At 45.3% G+C, this 21,268-nt stretch overlaps 1 protein-coding gene across 1 annotated transcript; it reads left to right on the forward strand.

The window, feature by feature from the left end:
- Nucleotides 1-15,547: 15,547 nt before the first annotated feature.
- LOC150027487 (uncharacterized) lies at nt 15,548-17,784 on the forward strand. Its single transcript, XM_090302624.1, has 2 exons — nt 15,548-16,317; nt 16,451-17,784. The coding sequence occupies exons 1-2, from the start codon at nt 16,221-16,223 to the stop codon at nt 17,572-17,574; spliced, it is 1,221 nt and encodes a 406-aa protein (XP_090158750.1). The 5' UTR covers nt 15,548-16,220; the 3' UTR covers nt 17,575-17,784.
- Nucleotides 17,785-21,268: the final 3,484 nt, after the last annotated feature.

Here is a 21,268-nt window from a genome sequence, read left to right on the forward strand (position 1 = left end):
GGTGTCTAAACACCAGAGTAACCAGTTCACCACCGATCAGACCTTACTATTCGTGCTTGATGCCCACGCCCGAGGAGAGGTGTGCCAAAGCAACGCCGCTCATCCTCAGTGTGTCTAAACATCAAGGCGATCAGCGCACTTAGTGCTCACACCCTAGGAGGGGGCGTCCCTAAGGATACCGCCTCTCCTGATTGTGGTGTACACACACCAAGGCGTCCAGTTCTTCATTGATTTAAACTTCACTTTTGCACTTGATGCCCACGCTCGAAGGAGGCGCCCCTCCCCGCTTTCCTCGAGGTGTCTAAACATCAAGGCTGCGGGTTCGTTTCTTACTGAACCGTGCCATCTTCACTCGATACCTCCTTACATCGTAATGAAAACTTGAGGTTACATATGCTCGATCTGACTCTTTATTAGGTGACCACATTAAAAAATCCCGAAAGGGAAAAAGAGTGTCCCCTTGAACTGTATACAATGTCGAGTTTTTAACTAAAATAAATCTTGAGATTTGCTGCATTCCAAGTACGAGGGGTGGTGCCTCCCTCCATAGTCTCAAGCCTGTACGCCCCATTTCCTAGGGCCTCGGTTACCCTAAAGGGACCAGTCCACTTGGGGGACAACTTGTTCTCCAGTTCGTACGAATGAGCCTTCCGCATTACCAGATCAGCAACTTGGAACTGTCGAGGCTTTATCTTGGAACTGTACTAGTGTTCCACCCTTCTCTTCAACGCCTCAGCCTTGATCCTCGCTTCCTTTCTAACCTCGTCCAAAAGATCCAGATTCACCTTCCTCTCCTCGTTGGACTCCTTGACTACAAAACTTTGAAAACGTGGTGAGCTCTCGTGAATCTCCACCGGGATCATCGCATCTGACCTATAAACAAGGCTGAAGGGTGTCTCCTTAGTGGAGGATTGAGGCGTGGTGTGGTAAGCCCACACTATCCTGGGAACCTCTTCCGCACAGGTCCCCTTAGCTTTCTCGAGCCTCCTCTTCAATACTCTAAGCAAGATTCTATTAGCGGACTCTACATGTTCGTTCGTCTGGGGGTGCTCGACAGATGCCAACACCTGCTTTATGCCGACCTCTGTACACAACTTACCCAACTATTGGCTAGCGAACTGTGTGCTGTTGTCGGAGACAAGACGCCTTGGTACGCCAAAGCGACATACGATATTCTTCCACACGAAATGTTGCACCTTGTGAGCCGTGATCTGCGCCACTGGCTCGGCTTCAATCCACTTCGTGAAGTATTCGATGGCCACTATCAAATACTTCATCTGCCTCATTACCAACGGGAAGGGCCCCAGAATGTCAATTCCCCACGTATGGAAGGGCCACGGACTATAGATGGACCTAAACTCATCTGGTGGCGCCTTGTGCCAGTCGGAGTGCTGCTGGCACTGCTTGCATCGCTAGACGTGCCTTACGCAATCTTCTCTTACTGTCGGCCACTAATACCCTGCGCGCACAACCTTCGACGCCAGAGACCTACCGCCAACATGACTCCCACAAATTCCCTCGTGGAGCTCAGCCATTATTCTCGTGCACTGATCCCCGCTCACACATGTTAAGATCGGGTGTGTGAACCCGTGCCTGAACATTGCTCCATCCACGAGGGTGTACCTTGCGGAGTTTCTCTTCACTTTCTTGCCCTCCTCGGATTCTACTGGGAGTATCCCATCGGCAAGGTAGGTTCTATAGGGCGCATCCACGTGTCCCCCTCCTCTAGCACGCATACCTGCATAGGATCCTTCCCTCCCAGTGAGACCGGATAAACACTTACCCTGGGCGTCCTCAACGTGTCCTAAGTCAATGATCGATGACTCCTCGCCCTTCCCTTAGACATACTGATCTGGAGGACGCTTACCCTGTTATCTGCAACAAACGTTCATGGCGTTTTGAGGGTCTCTTGTATGATCGTCCTCTGCCTTCCCCCCTTGCCTGAGCTGGCCAGCTTGGCGAGCAGGCCAGCACGGGCATTCTGCTCCCTTGGGACGTGTACCAGCTCGAACACCACGAACGCCCCCTTCAAAACTTGAACATAGCCCAAGTATGCAGCCATCTGTGGATCTTTGGCTTGGTACTCCCCGATTACTTGACCTGTAACTAACTGGGAATCACTCTTTGCCAGCAGACTCCGTGCGCCCATCTCCTTGCCCAAAAGCATTCCAGCTATTAGGGCCTCGTACTCCGCCTGATTATTACTTGCCTTGAAGGTGAACCTCAGGGCCTGTTCGATCAACAGCCCATTCGGCCCCTCCAAGATTATGCCGGTTCCACTTCCTTACTGATTGGAGGACCCATCAACTGAGAGTACCCACTTGAAACTAACCTCCTCTTCCTGTTGTGCGCTCCCTGGGGAGAGCTCCGCCACGAAGTCCGCGTACACTTGGCCTTTTATGGGTCCTCGGGGCTCATACTGGAAATCAAACTCTGATAGCTCCACCACCCAACGAACCATCCTTCCTACCACGTCTGGCTTCTGCAGCACTTTCCGGATAGGGAGGTCCGTCATCACCACCACCGTGAAGCTTTGGAAGTAATGACGGAGCCTCCTGGTCGAGAATACTACAGCTAGTGCTGCCTTCTCTAAACCTTGATACCTCACTTCTGGCCCTTGCAGCGCCTTGCTCACGAAGTATATGGGCTTCTGCGTCTGGTCCTGCTCCTGAACGAGGACTGAGTTGATCGCCCACTCGGTCACAGCAAAATACAACCAGAGGGGCTCGCCCATCTGTGGCTTGCACAGCACGGGAGGAGCGGCCAAGTACTCCTTAAGCTTGAGGAACACCGCCTCACACTCCTCGGTCCACACCAACCGGCTGTTTATTTTTAAACACTGGAAGTAGGGGTGCCCCTTGTCTCCTCCAGCGGATACGAATCTGGACAGGGCCGCCATCCGCCCTGTCAGCTGTTGTACCTCTTTCACCAAGGCGAGGCTCCTCATGGGAAGGATCGTCGCACACTTGTCTGGGTTCACCTCTATCCCACGCTCAGTGAGTAGGAACCCCAAGAATTTACCCGCCTCGACCCCGAATACGCACTTTCGAGGTTCAGCTTCAAACGGTACTTGGCTATGGTAGCAAACAGCTCTTCCAAATCAGCTATGTGTTGTCCCTCTCCTGGGAGGTCACCACCATATTGTCCACGTAGGCCTGCATGTTTCTTCCCAACATAGGTGCCAAGACCTTATCCATCAACCTCTGATAGGTAGCGCTTCCGTTTTTTAGGCCGAACGGCATCACTGTGTAACAGTAACAGGATGTCTCGGTCATGAACGTCATTTTGCACTCGTCACGGGGGTGCATTTTAATCTAGTTGTACCTAGAGAACGCGTCCAAAAAGCTAAGCATCTTGCAGCCCGAGGCGTTGTCCACCAACGCATCGATGCTTGGCAATGGGTACGAGTCCTTTGGGCACGCCTTGTTGAGGTCAGTGAAGTCTATGCACATCCTCCACTAACCATTGGCCTTCTTAACTAAGACCACATTAGCCAGCCACTCAGGATATTGAATCTCCCTGATGTGACCGGCATTCAACAACTTCCTTGTCTCTTCCTGCACGACCAGACGCCTTTCTTCGTTAAACTTTCTTCTTCTCTGGCGCACGGGTCGGACCTTGGGGTCCATGGTGAGGCGGTGGCATAGAAAGTCTAGGTCAATGCCTGGCATGTCTGAGGCGGACCATGCGAAGGCATCCAGGTGGCGCGATATCACTTCTGCCACCTGGTTCTGTTCCTCTTGGTCTAACGATCTGCCCAACTTGAACTTCTTACCACCGATCTGCTTCTCCACCACATTCTCAGCCAGCTCGGGCCGCCTCTCCCGAGCGTTCTCTGCGCGAGACACGCCTATGCGGTCCTCTTCCATGGGTATTTCCTCCACAGGCGCCTCCTCCATGGGTGTTGCCTCCACTGGCGCCTCCTCCATGGGAGGGTGCTCTACCACCATGAATACGCCCCTCCTTGCTTTAAGGCTATTCTCATAGCACTTCTTGGCTTCTTTCTGATCAGATTTGATCACGATCACCTTCCCACTAAGATCGGGCAGCTTCAACTTCATATGGCGTGTAGACGACATCCCCCCTCAATCGTTTCAATGCTGGCCTTCCCAACAAGATGTTATACGCTGAATCTGCGTTTACCACTAGGTATCTTATGTTTTTTGTGCGAGACGCGGTGCCATTTGTAAAAGTCTTCCTCAGCTCCAGATAACCACGCACCTCCACTTGATCCCCTGCGAAACCATACAAACATCCCGTGTATGGCCTAAGTTGATCAGGAGACAACTGCAACTTATTAAATGTAGGCCAGAGAACATCACATCCGCCGAGCTGCCCTGGTCTACCATTACTCGGTGTACTTTCCTCCCCGCAGTTACGACCGAGATCACCACGAGGTCATTATCGTGCGGGATGACGTCACGAAGATCATCCTTCATGAACGTGAGATCAACGTCAAGCGAGTTGTCTACCACCTGCTCCGCTACTAACATTACTAATCGCACGTACCTCTTGCGCTAAGAGGCAGTGCACCCTGCACCCGAGAATCCACCTGAGATGGTGTGGATTTCCCCGTGGATGGGCATCTCGTGGGCTTGGTCATCTGTTCATGTTGTTAAGGCCTCGGTCCCCGATGACCCCGCCAGGTAGTCATTCAGGAAATCGCTCTTCACAAACTCATCAAGCTGAGGGCCCAACACCAAGCAGCTGTTGATCGGATGACCAAACGCCTGATGGAACTCGCACCATGCATCCTTGTGCGATCCCAACACCTTATCCGTCTTCGCCGGCATCTTCAACCTATCCGCTATGTTGGGCACAACGATCAGGTCTTTCAACTCCACCACGAAGTTGTGCCTCAACGACTTATTTACCCCTGAGCGCCCCTTGGCCTTGGGCTTCATGGCCCTGTTTCCTTCCCTGAGTCTTCTTGCCTACCACGACCTCATGCACTCTCATGGGTTGCGCACGTGGCGGTGCACGAGGACGTGTGGGGACCACGCACGCGCGCTTTTCAACTACTTCTCCTTCTGTTGCGATGTGCGCCACCGCACGACACCTGATTTCAGCAAAAGTCTTAGGGCGACTTCTGATGAGCAATTCGCTGAACGGTCCAGGGCAAATTCCCTTCCTGAACGCATGGAATATCATCGACTCATCAGTGGTATTGACCCTCACCACCTGTGCCCCAAAGCGATTAACAAACTCTTTCAAAGTTTCCCCTTGATACAGCCTCACATCAAAAAGATCATAAGAAACAGGGTGGGGAGCGCGGTTCGCGATGTACTGTTCCCTGAACAGTTGCGACAACTGCACAAATGAAGTTACGTGGCCATCTGGGAGACTGATGAACCATTCCATCGCCACCCTCACCAACGTACTCATAAACAACTTGCACCTCACGGCGTCAGAACTGCCAACCAGCATCATCTGTGTGTGAAACGCAGTGAGGTGCGCCTTTGGATCTTCCACTCCAGTGAACGTAGCCTTCGGCCCTACTAACGTGGATGGTATTACTGAATCCGTGATTGCCTGCGAGAAGGGCATGGGGAACTCTCTAGGAGGCGTAAAGCATTCTTGATCCTCTGTTTCACGACTCCTAGACTAGTTGCGCAACCCGCGACGTAACTCCTCATTAGTGCGGTGCAACTCTTCGTTTCTAGCTTGCGAAGCCGCAAGATCCAACTGGATGCGCTCTTGCTCCGCCCTCGATGCCGCCATCGCCTCCTGAAGGCTCTGCATCATCCCCATCACCTGCTGCAGGGTCAAGGCCTCATTTCCTGCGCGCGTTGTAGCACTTTGCCTGATATTTCTCATTCTTGGATGCTTCTTGGAGAATCTTGGATTGTTTTGTCAAATCTCGGAGCTTTCTGCAGTGACCTTTTCAAGAATCTTGAAGAACCTTTACGAACTTCCACAACTCTCGCTGAATCAGAGACAAATGACGCCGTTTTCACTCCGACGATCAAGTCAGCTTACTGGGTAGGAAACACCAAACATTTCTCGTCGCAGACACTGTAAGATCAATGTCCAGAGAAATGTGTAACTGGATTCTCTCAAATGCGTTAACTGGTATGCGAATGTGTGAAAACGTACCTCATTCTGTTTATCGTAAAACCTTATATACCTTCTCGATGTTCCTGTCCACGTATCAGCCTGAGACTTGCGTATTCTATGGACACTCCTTAGCAACACCGTTTCCAGTTTTTGGGTCTTCTCAATGTGTAGGATTGCTCTGTCGAAGTGCAATTCGCGTAGGGATGACTGCATGGGTGCCAACTCATGCACCTATTCTCTGAGTCACTCTCCCTGGGAGTACCCTGCCTTCCTTACGTGCCATGCATGCAGATCACCTTCTGGGACGTGACCTCCTCATGGGTCGTTTCTGTCCCAGTGGCTTTACAGCGGTGGTTCGTATTGCTGCGTCCCTACACCTTGTGCACAGATCCTTCGTGAGTCGAGTCGGGTCTCTCCCTTCTGGTACTGGGGGTGTGGTTTGAGAACCACCTTTCTTTAACTATTATTGTTGTTTGGGATGCCGAGGCCCGAGGCCTCCACGCCCCTACCGTGCCACCTCCTACTGTGCCGCCTCCTCCACGGTTATCCTTGCCCGTGGGTATCAGGAGGGGACACTTCCCTGACCTACCAAACTTCTCAAGCGCCTTTATTATGCTGAGCCTGGGTGACGCCCGAGGACGGTCAACGCTCAAGGTCGTGGACCTTAAAGAAAAAACTCCCTCCTATCCTGTAGTACTTCATAATGGATCCTTCTCTTGAGGTCCCACTATGTTGACTTTGGTCAACGCTCGAGGACCATACGGTACACTGCTAAAGGACTTCCACCTTTAAGAGGGATTGAACATCAAATTGATTTAATTCCGAGAGCTTCTTTACCAAATCGTCCTGCATATAGGACCAACCCAAGTGAAACAAAGGAAATACGCCAACAAGTTGAGGAGTTAATTTCCAAAGGGTGGGTGCAAGATAGTATGAGCCTTTGTGCCATCCCTATCATACTTGTCCCTAAAAAGGATGGGTCATGGAGGATGTGTTCGGATTGTAGGGCTATAAACAACATTACCATCAAATATAGGCATCCCATTCCTAAGCTAGATGATTTATTGGATGAATTGCATGGATCACAATTTTTTTCCAAAATTGATCTTAAAAGTGGGTATAATCAAATTCGTATTAAACCGGGAGATGAATGGAAAACCTCTTTTAAGACCAACTTTGGCTTGTATGAGTGGTTAGTTATGCCATTTGGTTTGACTAATGCACCAAGTACATTCATGCGTCTCATGCATCATGTCTTAAGACCATTCAGCAAGTTTGTGGTAGTTTATTTTGATGACATTCTCATTTATAGCTTGAATTTGGGTGATCATAAAATGCATGTTAGACAAGTTTTGGAAACCCTGGGGAAAGAAAATTTGTATGCTAATCTTGCTAAAATGCATGTTTGCGCTTGATCATATAGAATTCCTTGGGTTTGTTGTAAGTAGTAAAGGGGTGCATGTAGATCAAATAGAGGTTGTGGCAATTCAACATTGGCCAACACCCACCAATGTGAACGATGTACGAAGCTTTCATGGCCTTGCTTCTTTTTATAGAAGGTTTGTGAAAGACTTTGGTACAATTGCCGCACCTCTCAATGACATAGTAAAAAAGGATGTGGTTTTTAAGTGGGGAGAAGAGCAACAAAAGGCTTTTGAGATTTTGAAGGAAAAATTAACTAATGCTCCCATCTTAGCCTTTCTTAATTTTACTAAAACATTTGAGCTAGAATGTGATGCTTCTAGTATAGGCATTGAGGTTGTTCTCCTTCAAGAGGGCCACCCATAGCTTATTTTAGTGAGAAATTGAAAGGAAGTCATCTCAATTATTCCACTTATGATAAAGAGTTATATGCACTTGTTAAAGCTTTGTATACTTGGCAACATTATCTTTTTCCTAAAGAATTTGTGATTCATAGTGATCATGAATCTCTTAAATATTTGAAAAGCCAAAACAAGCTTAATAAAAGGCATGCTAAGTGGGTGTAATTCCTTGAGCAATTTCCTTATGTGATCAAACACAAGCAAGGCAAAATTAATGTTGTTGCCGATGCGTTTTCTAGACGCTATACCTTGTTAAACCTTTTAGATATTCAATATCTTGGGTTTGATCACATAAAGGAACTTTATCATGATGATCTTGATTTTTCTATCATCTTTCAAGAGTGTGTTAAAGGTGGACACAAAGATTTTTTCTTACATGATGGATTTCTTTTTAAGGGTAAAAGACTTTGTGTTCCCCATGGATCTATAAGACTATCTCTTGTTAGAGAAGCTCATGAGGGTGGGCTTATGGGACATTTTGGGGTCACTAAGACTTTAGACACTTTGCATGAACATTTCTTTTGGCCTCGCATGCGCAAATACGTACATAGCTTCTGTGATAAATGTATAGCATGTAGGAAGTCTAAATCTAAAGTCCATCCCCATGGTTTATATACCCCTCTTCCTATCCCAACAATGCCTTGGGTTGATATTTCTATGGATTTCATCTTAGGACTACCGAAGACATCGAAGGGTAAGGATTCCATCTTTGTGGTAGTGGACCATTTTTCTAAAATGGCTCATTTTATTCCATGCCACAAAGTGGATGATGCGTGTCATATTGCAAATCTCTTCTTTAAGGAAGTTGTTCGTTTACATGGACTTCCTAGAAGTATAGTATTTGATAGGGATTCCAAGTTCTTAAGTCACTTTTAGAGGACCTTATGGGGGAAACTTGGCACAAAACATTTATTTTCTACTACTTGCCACCCCCAAACTGATGGTCAAACTGAGGTGGTCAATAGAACTTTGGGCCAAATGATGCGATGCTTTATTTTCGGGAATCAAAGGGTTTGGGAGAATTTACTACCACAAGTTGAGTTTGCTTATAATAGAGTAGTAAATTCTACCACATCCCACTCTCCTTTTGAGGTTGTGTATGGGTTCAACCCTTAACACCTCTTGACATTCTTCCAATACCTATACTTGATGATGTATTATGCAAGGATGGTTTTGAAAAGGCTTCTTTTATAAAAGATTTTCATAATGACATCAAGTTAAAAATTGAGAAGAAAGTTGGCAAGTATGCTGAACATTCCAACAAAAGGAGAAAGACATTATTGTTTGATGTTGGTGATTGGGTTTGGCTTCACTTGAGAAAGGATCGTTTTCCTAATCAAAGGAAGTCCAAAATTATGCCTCGTGAAGATGGACCTTTTCAATTCCTAAAGAGGATTAATGATAATGCTTATGAGTTAGATATGCCTGATACGTTTCTTGGTAGTCATACTTTAATATCAGTGATCTAACTCCTTTTTCTGTAGGTCTTCAGAATTCGTGGTCGAATTCTCTCCAACTCGGGAAGTATGATGGAGATCAAGAAGAAGAAGAGAATGAGGTTGAAGTTCAAGATGCTCAAAGACACATTAGCTCATCATCCTTTATACCTCAAAGGATTACAAGGAGCAAAGCTAAGGAGTTAGGTAGTAGGCTTCAAATGTTTTCTCTTTTTATAGTTTCTTTTGTATAAAATTGTAAAATATATAGAGTAATGTTTAGGAAGGTGCTAAAGAGGGAAACCTAAGACACCTCATTTGTATAGCACCTTTAGGCGCTAGAATAGGAAGAGTTAGAAGGTCACCTTTCAAAGCTTCCCTTGTACTTGTGACCGGTCCTCCTCATTATAAAAGGAAGACTTAGGTCTTTGAAATAATAAGATTGATTTTGTGAGTATTGAACCTCTACCAAATTGGTGAGTGATAGAGAGATACTTGTGTCTTTTTCTCTTCTAGTCTTATCTTGAGTGAATTCTTGGTCTCTCAAGTGGCGACAACAACACTCATCTTGAAGCCAACCATCCTTCAAGTTGCATGAACATTTCCAAGAGCTCCAACCACATAAGTTTCCTTGTCCTTTTCATCTTTTTATTCCATTTCCATTCCCAAAACAAACTCTAAAACATGTCTTTGTTGTTTCTTGTTGTTTTCAATCAGTAAAACTTGTTTAGTTTGTGTTTATATTCGGTAGTTTGTCTTAGTTTGCTGTTCTTATGGTTTTAATTGTGTTTCTTTGAGTTTTAATCGGTGCATTTTTGTTGTTCCTTGTTTCAAACGGTTCAAATGTCCAAAAATGGGTTTCTGTGTGAGTTTGGCTTGGTTACTTGTGTTTTGGTGAGTTCTTGAATAACTAAGAACATTGATCCAATTCTTAAAAAGTGCCTAATCATATTCCAACTCTTATTGAATCCATAACATGTTCATATCATATCATATCTCTATCATGCTGTTGGGTTCATATCATAAGTGTCCAAGATGTAGGATATCACAATACAAAGTGAAGGGCAAGGGCGATGACGAAGATAATAACATGAAAAAGGATCCTCCTAGAAAAGTATTATGGTATCTACCAATCATTACACAATTTAAATGTTTATTTGTGAATGTTAATGATGCAAAAAACCTTACATAACATACAAATGGAAGAAAATGTGATAGGATATTGCGACATGTTGGCCATTCACCGTAGAGGAAGAAGATTGTTAATTTTTATCCTGAGTTTAGAAGTGATCCTAGAAATCTTATACTTGGTCTTGCAATTGATGGAATGAGTTGTCACGGTAACTTAAGTAGCAAACACAATTCATGGCCCATTTTGATAATCATTTATAATTTGTCGTATTGGTTATGTATGAAAAGAAAATACATGATGTTGTCTATGATGATATCTGATGAATCTCTATATGAAAAATGTACCGAGCCAAAAGTAATAATTTGTCCCTAAGGACAGATATCAAACCCAAAAGGAACAGTTATTTAAAATCTTAATAGTAACATTTACTAAGTATAAGAATATGGAAAATAATTTGATTTGATATTGACAATAGTTTGCATGAAAATTAAATAAAAGTAAAAAGTTGTTGATTCAATTGAGAAAATTGGGATTGGGGTTCATCCTTTTTACTCTTTTGTATTTTGAAAAGCATAGTATTATTGTATCATTTGATTGATATTGATTCCCATATAAAATTCATTTATATCGATTTCTAACATTAAAATTATTAAGAGAGTCTCTTAAATATCGATTCCTCGTATATTTATAAAAAATCTTTAGCATTACGCTTAGATGTTGATAGAAATTAACATTTCAAGTCTATTCCTAGCATTCAAATATGTATGCATTATCATTTAGGTCAGAAACTTAGAAGTACTTTTAAGTCAAATCTAAGGATCAAAATCATGGTAAAACAAGCATTACAAATAAAATGACAATACCAATTATCAATCAAGAACATAATATTATATTTAAATATCACCTCAATACATAAGAGTTTGAACAAATTACTTCCAATCCCAAAGGGTAGAATTAGCCACTCATGTTGGCCATTACAAGAATGGAAAACAAGAAAAGAAGATTCATGATGTTTCTCCATGACGGTTCCCTCATCTAGGGTTTTCTATCACCTTCTATTCTCCCAATGGATGTATAGGGTTATGCCTCACACCTCATATTTAACCTAGTTAGGATTGGACTAAGTGACTTCTTGCCTGAGCGTGATTGAGCTCACCTGGGCGAGTTCAACGAAAACAAGCCCAATGTCTCTAGAGTGATCTCGCTTGGGCAAGATTGGGCTCGCTTGGGCGAGATCCTCTAGGAGGCTTATAGCTTAGGTGAGTTTGGGTGAGTTTTGGAGCATTCCAACTTTTCCTTTTTATCTTTGTATATTCTCCTTTTGCCCTTTCATCTCTATTTTTCCCTAGAATCCTGAAAATTAACACAAATTTGAGAATAAATCGTTCTTATTCATATTATAATAAAAAAATATGTAAAAAGGTTTAAATTCATAAACTAGGGGTTATATTATAGTTATTTTATCAATTAATATCCATAAGTGTCTATATTTTAATATGAAATATTACTGAAATATGACACTTATCAATATCAGAATCAAGAAAACATAGAATTTCAATTGAGGTTGCTATGGAATGCAACAATTGAGGTATTTGATACATATTAGAAGGTAAATTTCAATTTACGTGCATTGTTATTTTTCACCATTAATGATTTTCCAGCATATGGGAATTTGAGCAGTTAGAGTGCTAAAGGACATCACACTTTCCTGATATATGAAGAGAACACAAGTTACCATCAACTAAAACCTGGGAGGAAGACATACTGCATTTGCATCAAAGATTTTGAATTTTAATCACCTTTGTCGTAGGTTAGAAAAGGCTTTCAATGGATGTTAAGAGGACAAAACATATGGAAGTGACTTCTAGGAAAATACAAAAGAAAAATATTTAAAAACATATGGAAGAAGAAATAAAAATTCTTTGAACAGAGTATTGGTCAAAGTCAGATATTAGAAATTCCATATTTGTAATGCATGTGGAAAAGAATGTTTCTGATAATATAATTGGCATGTTGCTAAACATTAAAGAAACGATGAAAGTCAGTATAAATGCTCATAAAGATCAATTGAGATGGGTGTTCATATATAGTTACAACCACAACTTATGGTAAACGAGCATAGTTGCCTCCAACATGTCATACTTTGTCCAAATTTGAAAAGATAAGTTTTTGTGGGTGCCTATCGGGAGTTAAATTACCACAAGGATACACTTCAAATATTAAGAGTCTTGAGTCAATGGAAGACTTGAAAGTTCTTGACTTAAAATCTCATGATTGTCATATTCTCAAGCAATACCTTTTTCGAATGGCCATTTGTGGCATTTTGAAAAGAAAATGTTAGACAAGTCATCACTAATCTTTGCATATTCTTCAATTTCATTTGTAGGAAAGTAATTGATCCTATAACAAGTTACTAAAGCGTATTTGCTCCACCTTGTTGGTTGCATCATCTTCGTTGATAAGAGTGTTACTTCAGTTAGTGTTTCTTACCTTAGGTTTTGAGGTTGACTGAGGGGTATTTTTATCCATTTAGAAATAGGATTTTCACTATGTTGATTCCTGGGAGAAAAAATATATTTCAAATTTCACTAGTGCAATATGGTGGTTCTACAAGACTTTTTATGACAATTCTGTCGGTGATATAGATGCAGGCGATATAAAAACTTTGCACTTTCTTATCTCAGTTGAAAAAGTGACATAGTAAGTTGACTTAGGATGACTGTTGTATAAATTGTCATAAAATGTACAAAATATTTGTCATAATATGTTCAGACAAAACTTTTTATGACAAATATTTCTAGAACAGTCATAGAGAATATGACTTACTATGATAGTTCTCATCAGAACCGTCATAGTTAGTAGTTTTCTATGACAAATATTTCTATCATATGTCATAGTAAATCAGACTTTTTATGTTATATATTACGATAACTGTCATAAAAAGTTTGTTTTTTAAAAAAAAAAAAATTTATCAATTTTTGTCCTGTTGTTAATTTGTGACATGTATTTTTTAGGTTATTCAGATCAAGTGCATATTTTATTAATTTTTCTCGTGCATCGTTATTTAATGTTCCTAATTAAATGATTCATGACTATTAATAGCTACATAGAAGAGACATTGTGTGCCTTTAGCATGTAATCGGTTCATTAAGTAAGTAATCTTCGGACTTTATTTAAAACCAACTTCTCTACTTCTCCCTAATTTCTTTCATATTATGGAGGATTTGATTAAAGGCTGAAATTATCATCACTACCTGAGATAAATTATACGAATTTCCTTAAAGCTAATGTTAACTATATTTATTCTAATTTTTTTTTTTTTTAAAAGAATAGTAAAGGTATTTTAGTCAAGAAAGAAGCAAATTAAATTCAAGCGAAAGTAAAAGCACTTTACAGGATTACAATTTCATTTTCTGTTCAAAGAATAAAGATGATACATTAATCCAGTAAATATAATCTCTCAATTTTAAAATTTTAAAAAAAAACATGAAAATAGACTACAGATAATTCCATTGAGTAAAATAGCGAGTCATTTCAACTATTTGATTATTTGATTATGCAGGGAAGAAATCCAAAGGATTAAGGCTAGTAATCCAGACATCAGTCACAGTCAAAGAGAGGCTTTCAACTCCGCAGCCAAAAACATGAGTTTAACCTTAATCACTACATTAATATATATAAATGTTCCTGCCAGCTGACCAAATCGTGCTTCGTGCCTAGTTAAGACTCGCGTATCAGGGACTCCTTCGTCTTTGTTCCAAACCTCCACCCTTCGCTACCGTGAGTACCTGAAACAAAGAGAACAAAGGGCGCCCTCGCGGTCGTTTCCACTTCGACGCTCAAGTCAGTGTGGCAGTAAACACCGTACACCTCCATATCGGAACACCGTAACTGTAGTGTTCTGAAGGTGCATAACTGTTTTCTAACTAACTTTTCTCTTGTGCTCCAATCACTCATGCGTACAGTGTGTAAGCTAGAAAAATGATTAAAACGTACCTCACTAAGCTTTCAGAAAAGCTTATATACCTTGGGTTTCAGTGCTACTGCCACGTGTCACTTATGACTTAAGCACAACTCCACATGGAAGGCCTTACGACGCTATAGCCCAACTTAGGGAAATCCCAGCGCACAAGTCTTCCCTCCTCGAAGTGCGTCCGGTGCATGGGATGACTACCTGGGTGCCAACTCATGCCCCCCAGCCTTTAGTCACTCGCCCTGGGAGTATCTCAGCCTTCCTCTCGCACCATGCATGTAGATTACCCCTGGGACGTGGCCCTCTCCCGGGTCGTGTCTGTCCCAGCGGTTCTCCAAAGGTGGCGTGCATTGTCGCGTCCCTACACCTCATGTATGGGTACTTCACGAGTCAGGTCACTCCCTGCTGGTTCTGGGAATATGGCCTTGAAGCCACCTTTCTCTTCTCTTTATTACTATTCTGAGGTATCGAGGCCCAAGGCCTCCACGCCCGTACCGTGGCCTCTTACCATGCCACCCCCTCCACGGTCTTCCCTACCTGTGGGTATTGGGGGGTGGCTCCTCCTATCTGTGGGCGTGTCCTATGGTGTCGCCTCTTCCGCGGTCATTCCTACCTGTGGGTATCGGGAGGTGGTGCCCATCGGATGTAAGCGCCCCTTGGTACAGACCCAGTCAACGCCCGATGCCTGACCATCTTCCTTCTCCTTTCCTTGTGTCCTTGATGGGTCCCACCCAGTGTTGACTCTGGTCAATGCCCGAGGACGGGTCGATACACAAGCCCCCAGTCTTGAGCTAATAACTGTTTCAGCAAAAAGACTAAGGCCTCGCCCTACCGTCCTACGTGGCATTCTAGCGACGTGACGTTCTTTGCACTGTGACGTGACAACTTAAGTTACGCGATAATCTCTCGACACGTGGCCCAATCGCACGGTCACGACTTAACGTCTTTTGCGCTCCTCAGGTTTACGTTATGGCTTTCGAAAACGCGCGCTCCAGTCATTGTTCCATCACTTGTATTCTCACTCACTCTTCGTCTTCCTCTTCGAGCTTTCTCTGAACTCTCCCCTCACACCCAAATCTTCATTACTTCGATCCTTCAAAGGTATGATATGGCTTTTTCTCTTGACCTTTTATACTGATAATACAGCCAACCCTCCTCCCCCAGAGTCAACTATAAAGAGCTATACCCCTGGGCTTTTGTCGAGTTACTCGCAGAAACATCCACTCTGATCTCCATTTCTGATTGGAGGGACCATTTGAACAATGAACCAAAGTGCAAGGGTAGCGCCTTCGCGAAGAGGCACGACGCCTACATATCCGTTCGCCCCTGTACCGTGGGCAAACTAGTCTGTGTGGATGACCGTTCGAATGGTGGGGAACCATTCTTTTTCTTCTACCAAACGGTTTTCCAGTGCATCGGAATGCGTCTTCCCATCACGAGTTTTGAAAGGGAACTTCTCACCGAAGTGAACGTAGCACCAGCCAAGCTACACCCCAACAGCTGGGCTTTCATCAAAGCCTTTGGGATCCTTTTCAACCACTTTGGCTATTACCCCCCAGTGGACGTCTTCCTCCACTTTTTCGAAGCGAAGAGCCCTGGGAAGAATCTATGGGTGAGCTTTAGTGGGATTACTGGGAGAATCATCCTATCCCTCTTCCAACAATCGTACAAGGGCTTCCGAGGGAAGTTCTTCCGGGTATGTTGATCCCACTTCCCTTGATGGATTCCCTCTGTATTGGGTGAAGGAACCCCGACTGACCAAGCCTAAAAGTCTGGATGAGCTTAATTCAGTTGATCGTATGATATGCCACGCCTTGGCTAGCTTTGGGGTAGTATTCAGTACTGTCGACCTAATCAAGTATGAGTACAACCCCGCCAAACTGACCAAATATATTGGTATGGGAGAGATCCCTTCTTTCTCTAACTTCACTTCTCTGTTTTTCCTTGTGTTCTTTTCTTTGTAGACTTTATGTATTCACATTCTGCTTTCATAACTTTACTTGGCTCTAACTGCTTCTTTCTAGTGCAGACTCGATGCTGGGGAAAGACAAGCGCAGGAAATTCGCCAAGGTCTTGGGTACCTTTGGCAAGGCCAACTCTGGTGGGGCGGACACTTCTACACCCCCTGCTCCTAAGGCTGGTGCTACCTCCTCCCTCGCACCACCTGCCCAAGCTGCCCAAGCTGCCCAAGAACCCCTATCTGCTCAGAACCTTCTGACACCCACTTCCACTCTTCCGATTGAAGTTGTCCCCTTGGCGATGGCTGAAACCTTACCTCCACCAGCCCCCCTTGACAAAGGAAAAGGGCTGGTAGTTGTTCCCTCCAGCAAAGAGGAGGATACAGTCGAGGGTCCTGCCTTCAAGAGGAGAAGAACGACCACAGTGGCTACCTCCCACTCAACCTCACAACAAGATGCCCAAACTCCAAGGGAAAACCCTCCCAGTGCCCTCACACCTCCCAACTACATGGCACTGGGAGAAGGAGCTGAGACTAACCCAGAGCCCACCATGGCTCCCCCTCAAGAGCTTCCTCTAGTCGTCATATACTTCCTGAAGGGCGTCCAACAAACATCCCCAGGGGACTCATCTAGCACCCCCATGGAGGATAATGCCTTTCGCTCCCTTGGTGAATTCATTTCTCTCGCCAGCTCTTGGCGGGAAGAAGCTGAGACCAAGGCCAAAGAGCTGGCTTTATTGCAGCAACGAACAGCTGACCAGGCTCTTCGCTGGTCCACCCAAGAAGTCGCTATCAAGAAAGCATTAGAGGGGGCTCTGAAAGCTGAAACCGAGGCCAACAGAAAGCTCCACGATACGGGTCAGAAATATACTGAACTGGTGACCAAGCTAGTACCCTTTCACGAGCAAATAGTCGAACTGACCGCTGCGGCTGAGGCCTCTAAAACCCACACCTCCAATCTTGAAAAACGCTGCACTTCACAAGAGGTAAACCTGGGTAAGGTTAAGGGCGAACTTGCTGCCAGGAACGAGGCCTTCAACCTGTTGCAGACTGAATTTAACAAGCAAACTGAAGCCTTGGTAGTTGTGCAGAAAGAGCTAGCCTCTCAAGCTAAGCACTCTCAGAGGGTTGAGAAGGAACTCCTTGAGGATGGCGCTCATGCCTTTGCTTTAGGGTTTGAGGAGGCTCTGGCTTAAGTGGCTTGCGAAAACACCGGGGTGAACGTTTCCAACTGCGCCCTCACCAAAGAGGCTGTTGACGGAAAAATCGTTCCTCTAGAGCTTTCTGATGATAACTAGCTTTCCCTGTAAATTTTTTAACTTTGCCTGTAATTTTAACATTTCACTATTTACTTGACGCATTCTGGATGACTTGCAATATTAATTATTTTCCTTTACTTGCTTTGATTTACTGTTTCCTCTGCTTTTTTACTGTCTACTCCTTTCATTCACCCTGTTTACTTTGTGAACAATAGATAGCACGCCGCTTTTGTTCTTATCTGTCTTATGAAGTCGATCGTGCATGCCTCTTGCTTGCTCCCGATCCCCTCTTCCTCTTCAACTCGTAATAACTGGTAACTTGATTCTTGTTTAACCATCGTGGCCCGAGGCGCTGCTGGCCTCGTCATCGCTCGTGGGCGAAGGAGGGTTCTTCTCTTCTATGACCTCGACATCGCCCGAGGACAATGAAGGACCTAACTCTTCTGGCCTCGACATCGCTCAAAGGCGAATGAGGACTTATCTCTTCTGGCCTCGGCATCGCTCAAAGGCGAAGGAGGACTTATCTTGGTCAAACCCTGCTTACTCGTATTGGGTGCCCACACTCAAGGAGAGACCTGCTGAGCGCAAGGTCGTTTCGTCCCCAGCGTGTCTAGACACTTGGGACAAAGTTTTGCTTTGGTGCCCACACCCGAGGAGAGGCCTGCTAAGAGCAGTGCGTATCATCCCCGGTGTGTCTAAACACCAAGGCAACAAGCCCTTTTCTCTATGCACTTGATGCCCACGCCCGAGGAGAGGCCTGCCCAGAAGCAGCGCCGTTTCGTCCTCGGGGTGTCTAAAAACACCCAGGCGATCAGTGTACTTGGTTCCCATGCCCGAGGAGAGACATGTCGAAAGCAATGTCGTATTGTCCCCGGTGTGTCTAAACACCAAGATGACCAGGGACTTGGCAATTACGCCTGAGGAGAAGGTTTCCCGAAGGATGGCGCTTCTCCTACATGGCGTGTATCTGCACCAAGTCACCTGGTTCTCCACTGCTCCGAAATTTCTCTTTGCTTGATGCCCACGCTCGAAGGAGGCGCCCCTGCCACTTCCTTGCGAGGTGTCTAAGCATCAAGCACCGGGGCTAGCCGTTCTCGCCTGGGGAGGGAGCGTCCCGAAGGAATCCGTTAACCCCTGCCCAGGGACTAGATGCCCAGATTTTAACTATGTTATACTTACCTTTCGCGCTCGACGTCTACACCCGCAAAGTGCGCTCCCGCCATTCCCTTTGCGGTGTCTAAACGTCCGAGGCGGTTCTCGCTCTTGGAGTCCACGCCCAGAGGAGATATTCGCGTCCCTCCTACTGAGGTGTCTAAAACACCATGGTGGCGGGTTTGTTTCTTAATGAACCACGCCTTTCCTTTTTAGCGTTTCTTTACATTGCAAGGGAAAATTCAAGACAATGTATGCTTAAACTGATTTTTACTTGGGTGACCTCATTAAAAAACCCCCGAGAGGGAAAAATAGTGTCCCCTTTAAACTGTGTATTACATAAAGTCTTTAACTGAAGTAAAACTTTTAGTTCGCCGCGTTCCATGTGCGTGGGATGGGGCCTCCCTCCAGAGTTTCAAGCTTATACAAACCGTTCCCCTTAGCTTCAGTTACTCTAAAGGGTCCAGTCCACTTGGGAGACAACTTGTTCTCCAACTCATATGGATGAGCCTTTCGCATGACCAGGTCAGCTACTTGGAACTGTCGTGGCTTCACCTTAGAGCTGTATTGATGCTCTACTATTCTCTTTCCAGCCTCAGCCTTGATTCTTGCCTCTTCTCTGGCTTCGTCCAATAGGTCTAAGTTTACCCTCCTTTCCTCGTTGGACTCTTCAGCCACGAAGCTTTGGAAACGTGGTGAGCTCTCGTGTATCTCCACCGGGATCATCACGTCCGATCCATATACAAGGCTAAAAGGCATCTCCATGGTGGAAGACTGGGGTGTGGTGTGATAAGCCCATACTATCCTCGGCACCTCCTCCGCCCAAGCTCCCTTGGCCTTCTCGAGCCTCCTCTTCAACCCCCTCAACAAAACTCTATTGGCGAACTCCACCTGTTCGTTCGTCTGGGGTGTTCGACAGATGCGAACACCTGCTTGATGCCTACTTTCGAGCACAACTTACCCAGCTGCGAGCTTGCAAACTGGGTACCATTATCTGAGACGAGGCGCCTTGGTACCCTGAAGCGACACATGATGTTTTTCCACACAAAGTGTTGTACCTTGTGTGCGGTGATCTGCGCCACCGGCTCTGCCTCTATCCACTTCGTGAAGTACTCAATGACAACTATCAAGTAATTCATCTACCTTATCGCTAGTGGGAAGAGCCCCAAAATGTCAATTCCTCATGTGTGGAAGGGCCATGGACTGTAAATTGACCTCATCTCTTCTGGAGGCGTCTTGTGCCAGTCAGCGTGCATTTGGCATTGCTTGCATCGCTGGGCGTACCTTACACAATCCTCCCTTACTTTCGGCCAGTAGAAGCCTGCACGGATCACCTTGGACGCCAAAGACCTCCCCCCCACATGGCTTCCACAGATCCCTTCATGGAGCTCAGACATTATCCTTGTGCACTCATCTCCGCTAACACATGTTAAGACCGAGTGCGTGAACCCGTATCTGAATAGTGCTCCATCCATGAGGGTGTATCTCATGGAATTCCTTTTTATCTTTTTACCTTCTTCTGGCTCTGCTGGGAGGATCCCATCTGCGATGTAAAGCCTATAGAGTGTCATCCACGTGTCCCCCTCCTCTAGAACGCACACCTGCATAAGGTCTTCCTCTTCTGGCGAGGCCGAGTAAACACTGATACTGGGGACCCTCGTCGTGTCCTGAATTAAAGACCGATGGCTCCTCGGCCTCTCTCTAGACGTGCTGACATGAGGGACATCCACCTTATTATCTGCCATAAACGTTCGTGGCGTCTTGAGGGTCTCTTGGATGACTGTCCTCTGCCTTTCCCCCTTGCCTGAGCTGGCCAGCTTTGCGAGCAGGTCAGCTCGGGCATTCTGCTCCCTTGGGACATGGACCAACTCGAACGCCATGAACGCCCCTTTTAACACCTGGACATATCTCAGATATGCCGCTATATGTGGATCCTTAGCCTGGTACTCCCCAGTTACTTGCCTGGTAACCAACTGCGAATCACTCTTCGCCAGTAGGCTCCGTGCACCCATCTCCTTGACTAGGAGCATCCCAACTATGAGGGCCTCGTAGTCTGCTTGATTGTTGCTGGCCTTAAACACAAACTTCAGGGCCTGCTCAATCAGCAAATCATTTGGCCCCTCCAGGACCACACCGGCTCCACTTCCTTGCTGATCAGAGGACCCATCCACCGAAAGCACCCACTGGGAGCCCACCTCTACCTCTTGTTGTGTGCTTCCTAGCGAGAGCTCCACCAAGAAGTCCGCGTATACCTATCCCTTAATGGACCCCCTGGGCTCGTACTGAATATCAAACTCAGACAGCTCCACTGCCCAGCGGACCATTCTCCCTACGACATCTGGCTTTTGCAACACCTTCTGAATGGGGAGATCCGTCATTACCACCACCGTGAAGCTTTGGAAGTAGTGACGGAGCCTCCTGGCCGAGAAAACCACTGCCAGAGCCGCCTTCTCTAACGATTGATATCTCGCCTCCAGCC

The sequence above is a fragment of the Phaseolus vulgaris genome, chromosome 5, assembly GCF_051622355.1.
Source record: "Phaseolus vulgaris cultivar YP4 chromosome 5, ASM5162235v1, whole genome shotgun sequence".
Lineage (NCBI taxonomy): Eukaryota > Viridiplantae > Streptophyta > Magnoliopsida > Fabales > Fabaceae > Phaseolus > Phaseolus vulgaris.

Bases quoted from the DNA above. Each gene is read 5' to 3' on its own strand.
- LOC150027487 (XM_090302624.1), top strand. From the start codon at position 16,221: ATGATATGCCACGCCTTGGCTAGCTTTGGGGTAGTATTCAGTACTGTC. The intron at 16,318-16,450 runs GTATGGGAGAGA...TTTCTAGTGCAG, and splicing joins CAAACTGACCAAATATATTG to ACTCGATGCTGGGGAAAGAC.